The sequence below is a fragment of the Parasteatoda tepidariorum genome, chromosome 11 (genome assembly GCF_982258835.1).
Source record: "Parasteatoda tepidariorum strain Cologne lab strain chromosome 11, Ptep-v5.0, whole genome shotgun sequence".
Taxonomy (NCBI): domain Eukaryota; kingdom Metazoa; phylum Arthropoda; class Arachnida; order Araneae; family Theridiidae; genus Parasteatoda; species Parasteatoda tepidariorum.
Genome location: NC_141765.1, coordinates 56,833,143 through 56,839,225, shown reverse-complemented (window position 1 = coordinate 56,839,225; position 6,083 = coordinate 56,833,143). Strand labels below are relative to the sequence as shown.

At 25.4% G+C, this 6,083-nt stretch overlaps 1 protein-coding gene across 2 annotated transcripts in view; it reads right to left on the bottom strand.

Annotated features, from left to right (window-relative positions):
* Positions 1-470: 470 nt before the first annotated feature.
* Positions 471-6,083, bottom strand: part of mon2 (Mon2 homolog, regulator of endosome-to-Golgi trafficking) — a 67,135-nt gene continuing 61,522 nt past the window's right edge. For both annotated transcript variants that reach the window (XM_016060444.4, XM_016060445.4), the window contains exons 33-37: positions 5,946-6,006; positions 5,727-5,853; positions 4,938-5,148; positions 2,334-2,416; positions 471-1,396 (exon numbers count right to left, since the gene is read on the bottom strand). In XM_016060444.4, the coding sequence (XP_015915930.1) occupies positions 1,236-1,396; positions 2,334-2,416; positions 4,938-5,148; positions 5,727-5,853; positions 5,946-6,006 (643 nt within the window). In that variant the 3' untranslated portion in view covers positions 471-1,235. The remainder of the gene's footprint in view (positions 1,397-2,333; positions 2,417-4,937; positions 5,149-5,726; positions 5,854-5,945; positions 6,007-6,083) is intronic.

Sequence of the window (6,083 nt, the reverse complement as noted above, 5' to 3'; positions counted from 1 at the left end):
TAAAAAATGTATGGATGTCAAGCATTCAGACTTCATTGTCAATATCTTATATTTACTCAGTCTTAATTTTCAGACATATAACAAAATTAGAAAACTCAATATATAATAAAATTATTTTATGTACATAATTTTACATTAAATCATATTTTCATCTTGAATAAGCATGCAAAACATTATCATAAAGATTGTCCTTGTACATTGATACCACTTTTTGAACACCATTTGAATTTCGCTCTATGAATACCTCCTAATTGTAATTTTGAACCTTTTATCGCCTAATGATATTTTTTTCCAAAACGTCACCCTTTCAAATGATTTTGTCATTATTGATTGATAAATGTATTTTTAATATTAATCTTCTTTTTTTCTCATCTCAGAGTCAATATATTAATATAGATTCAAATTATTATATTGTTAATAACATTCATTAAATTTTATTATATTTATTTTTAATGGAAACAATGAGACAATTTTTCTTCTGGTGTGCTTAATACAGGAGTAAAGTACACAAATCTTGACATTCTCAATACAAAACTTTAAAAATACCAAGGATTTATTTACAAATTAAACTCTCTCCCCCTATTAAATACTTATATCATTTTAAACTAATAGTGATAATAATGTGTATGGACAACCCATAAAAGCCAAAACAAAAAACAATAGTTCGATTATGGCATGGTGCAGCTAGATAAATATCAAACAAGCTACATATGAATAAATTATTCAAATGATTAAATTATTGATAAAACTTGAGCATTTAGTTAAGACACTTTATTTGAAAATTGCATAGTTTAATACAGATATAAATTTATCCATGGAAAGCATTTTTAATCCCTAAATTTAATGTGCATGAAAGATAAATAATCTTAAACTCAGCTATAAATCAATAATGCAAGATATTGACTAATAAAAATAAAGGCATCATTTTATGAATAACAAATAAATTTTGCAAAACAAGTGAATTTTCAAATCAAAACTTAAATAATTCAATAACACCGTAATGAATTGCATATAAACTATGGCTACATAGTTTAATATGAATCATAGTTGATATGCATCACCATAAATCAATAGATTCTGAAATTTCAGACTGTAAATCCTTGAAAATGTCATGATATAAGAAAGATCAATTTATATTGTTTGGAATTAAAAGTCTCATCAATCATCTGTTCCACCTCACTTATAAAGTGAAAAAGTTTACAAAACATATAAAAATTTAGGCAATAAATTTACTATCATGAACCTCCATTTATAATATTTTTTGGTGGCTCTAAAAGATCAGCATATTCGTGCAAAGCTTCACGCAAAGAACAACATACTTGAGCAGATGTAGAAGTTGTGCAATCAACAAGACTTGGATAAAGAGAAATAAGTTGTTCCCATACAGTCCATTCAACTGCAAAGTTAATGAGAATGAGTAATTTCAAAAGATAATAAATAAAGATTTTGCTTTTAAAACCAGCTCATGTAATATTTCAATGTCAAAGTGTTTTTTGTTACGTTTTTTTCATTTATTTCTTACTTCTGTCTTTCTTAAATTTCTTGAATAATTCCTTCTTTGCTTCTTTCTCTTATTTTTAACAAATATCAGATTTTTTAATATAAAAATGATAAATACATAAATTCGAAATACTATAAAAATTTTCATTAACATTTTTTTTTTTTCGTTTTACAAAAAATAGATCAACCACTAAGCTATAGATCAGTTTTTTTTTTCTTACTCAAATCAACAAATTAAAAAAAAAAACTAATTAACTCTTTAAAAAAATCAACTCAATTCTAATCAAATTTTTAGTTCATATTAAAACATTTCTGTGAGTAGTAAGAATATCAATTTAATCAAACATTAATTATTTCTCAAAACACAAAAAATACTTGTCTTAGTAACAAATATTTAGATTAGTAATATTTTTTGCCTCTACTAAGAGATTTCTGGAGTGAATAAAAAAATTGCCAAATTTTAGGCTTTTCGCAAGATATTCTTTCATGATGGCAATAAACATTTTTCTGTAGTTTGATTCTTGATTTCATAAATTTTATTCAAAGTGATTTTTACCAAATAAATAATTCAAACATATGTATTTAAAAGACCAGGTAGCCAATTGATCATGAGTTAAAACTCTAGAAAAATAAAAAATAATTCTGCTTAATTCAACATATCATAAATATTACTTTTCCACCAGAAGAAAAAAAAATTATTTTCCTTATATTTACTCATAGCAACACCTCAACTAGAAAAATCATTGCTGTATAAAAGAACATAGTAATTAAATTAGCCTAATCAATTTGCGACTACAAAATTTATTAGAATAATAGTAAACTTTAGTACAAACCTTTCTCCGGATCTGCTTTTTTCAAAGACTTCGCCAAAGTAGCTACAGCTTTTAAAACAAATGATATTTCAGACATCCTGTGCCTATAAAATAACAAAATTTCTATTTAGAAAGTTTGGAAAAATAATTTATATTTTCAAACAAAAATTCCACTTAAAACCAAAGCAGAAAACTGAATGAAAATATATAAACATTTCAATTCACTTAATGTAAAGCCTTTGGGGAAATTCTGCATTAAAAATACTTTCATTAAACAATGATTAGATTTAAAGCATTTTTAAAATAAAGCAAAAGAGGATAAGAAACGGAGATTCAAAGATTTACCTCTACAAGCATAAGGAAGTATTCCCTATAACCTTTCCAGATTTTGATTCTGAATTATATAATGCTTTTTTTTATTAATGATTAGATTAAAGCCTACTTTTATATACAAAGCAATAAAAATTAAAAAAAGGAGATGAAGTAATATGAAGATATATCTCTATAAGTAATAAAGTTTGGTACTTTTCCATTTTGTCAGCACAAGTAAATTCAGCTATTTTATTTATTTGTTTATTTATTTTTTAAAAAATATAGCTGCCACATAAAAGATTTTTTTTTTAAAAAAAACAGTTAAATTTACTCGTGCCTGGTGACTTAGCATTAGCGACAAAATGGGAAAGTACCTAAAAATTATTTCCTTATGATGACTAGGCCCAATCGTTTCTGTGGAAACGGAGTTTTGATTTTACAAATTGGATAAACTAAAAAAATCAAATGATTCAAAATTCAAATGGGCCAATCAAAATAGATGTCCAATGTTCAGAAGGAATGATCCCTAAAAAAAAAATTTATATTGATATACAGTGGGTGATCGGTTAACGAACATAATCCGTTCCAGGACTATGTTCGCTATCCGAATTGTTCGTTAACCGATCATCGATTCAACATAGACTTCTGTGTGAAATCGATTAATTCGTTCTGGAGACCCTAAAAATTAAATTTTAAAAAATATATAATTTCTTTGTAAGTTTTTTAAAAAATAATGCATATATATAGTCTTGCATATTAATCAGTCCTTTTCATTTTTTGCTTATGCCCCATAAGAAGATTGAAGCCCATAATTGAAGAACATGTCCAATGTCAATTGCTTTTCTTTCTTTTTCAGGATTGATTTTAGTCATAATAATAATTATTGAATGACCTTTAAATTCATTGTTAATTCAAGTTTCATTTAGTAATTATCAATATATTAAACATGCTTTAAACATTTCTCCTTTCAGTGATCTTATTTTGTGTGCAAAATGATAACAAATGTTTAATATTAATTTTTTTCAGACCGAGAAATGTTCCTTAGAATTCGTTTTGTTCATTTTCCGAATATGTGTTCGTTATCCGAATATGTGTTCGTTATCCGAACACAAAAACTTTCGTGAAAGTGTTCGTTAACCGATTTGTTCGTCAACCGATCTGTTCGTTAACCGATCACCCACTGTACAAATAAATTGTGTAATTTTAAAGAAGCCATTTTCTTTGCTAAACATTCGTTTACTCATATTTTCATGTAAAATTAGATGTGAGTTACATATATATCTATATATAGAGGCATCTAAAGTTTCTTCAAGATCCTAATTTGATATATTTGATAATAGAAATAGACTCTTTTAGAAATATTGACAATAAATAGACTAATTGCATTGGAGCAGACAGATTGGGCTAAAGATAAAAAAACTAACAAACTTTTTTCAGTTTTATATATATATTTTTTTTTCTCTGGATTTTTATCATTTTTATTATTATTATTTTTCTTTGTCCCTTTTTTCATTGTTCTGTAATTTTTTCCATGTTTTCTCTACAGTTTGAACCATATATATATATATATATATATATATATATATATATATATATATATATATATATATATATATATATATATATATATATACATATGAAGGAAGGAATTAAATTATGAATTATTAAAAGCAGTGCAAGAGGCAAAGTTGGCTATAAAGCTGTCAACTAAAGTAACTCACAAAAGGATTTTTTGTTTCATAAATTTGCATTTAAAAAAACACAATAATATAGACAAGAATTGTATTATTGTTGCAATATATTTTAAAGTGGTGCTATGAAGAATAAATAGGAGTCAAAAAAGTCCTCTCGTCTTGATTTAAAGGTATTACAATGTTCTAGAATGTATAATTACCTTTAGTTTAAATAAAATCATGCAGGAAAAAAATATTTGAAAGGAAGGTAAGTTGTGAGACATACTAGGTTTGAATTAAGAGAGAGAAAAAGGTGTGAGGCATTGAATATCCACAAAAGGTAAATTTTGATGCTGAAACCAAACATGTAAATGCATATAGAAATAGCTTTGAGAAGTATTTGAATAGTTAAAAGTTAATCACTACTAAGAATAGAAAACAAAAATAAAATATTTTTAAACTTAAAGCTTGTTTTGGAAGCTGTAGGATGCGTTATAAATTATTCCTAAGATAGTGAGAAAGATTCCTCCTCCATAAACAAAGCATATTACAATACACAAAATTTATAAATAGAAACATTTTTTATATTCATAAAATAGATAAATAAATTAAGTTTTTGTGAATAAAATTGATTTAATACCTTGGTAATGGACATTTTCCACTAAGTCTTTCATCTTCAGCATATTTGTGAATGACTTCTTTGAAACGATGTAAGAGAGAAGTGACAGCTAATAAATTAACAACACCATCATCATCGATTTCAATTCCGCTCTCCAGGAAAGAAAATTGTAGGAGGGTTTCAAAACAAGACTTAGCAAATTCTTCACGAAGCTTCCTACTGGAATCAATATCTATAAAAACATTTAAAGTAATTCATTTTTATTTATTTCGTTTTTTTTTTTTTCTTTTCTTTCTTTTTTTACAAAAAATATATATTGAAATATTGTGTGAAACAAAATAATTGAAATTTACTATATAGTGCAATTTTCATTATATTTATGACATTAATTAGATATTTTAATACCAACGCAGTTTAAATAATTTTTTAAGTTAAAAACCCTTTACCTACAAATAAGATATTCTGTTTGTGCTTCAAACCATAAATAAACTGATGGTATTTAGATTACTTGTCTCACAAAGCTGATAACTTTTTTTAATTTTTAATCTTATAGCATCGAACAAATATATGTGGTCAAATTTTATTCAATAATTTTCTCTAATTGGATAAAACCATGTTGGGGGTTCATTCATTTTCTATATAAAATAGGAAACAAACTTCCTTGAACAGAAAAAAAAAATTATTAAATAAATTGCATAAAAACGTATAATAGATTATCTGAAATGTTATGATCTAACTACATGAGAAAATATTACTTAAGATATGCAATACAAATACTATCAAGATATTAGAGATAAACTTTAAACTTACCAACAGGGCTATTATTAGTAGCAGAATGTATTGAACCCTTATTAAGTAATGTAACGATTCTAATGATGAATTCACGGGGCAGTTGATTAGCAAAGGGCAATATTCCATCTCGGATCAGATGAATAATCTATAAGAAATAAAAAAAACGAAGAATTAAACATAAAAAAGTTTATTTTATCATTACACAGCCCTAAGATTTCCATATAAAAAGATACTTACTTTACAATCTAAGGCTTCATCATTTTGTTGATCTTCAAGACTTTGTGTTGGAGATGGTAAACTACAAAAGATATAAGTAAATAAATAATTAAATAATTTACTTTGCAGAAACAGTTTTCCTTTAACATTCATATCATC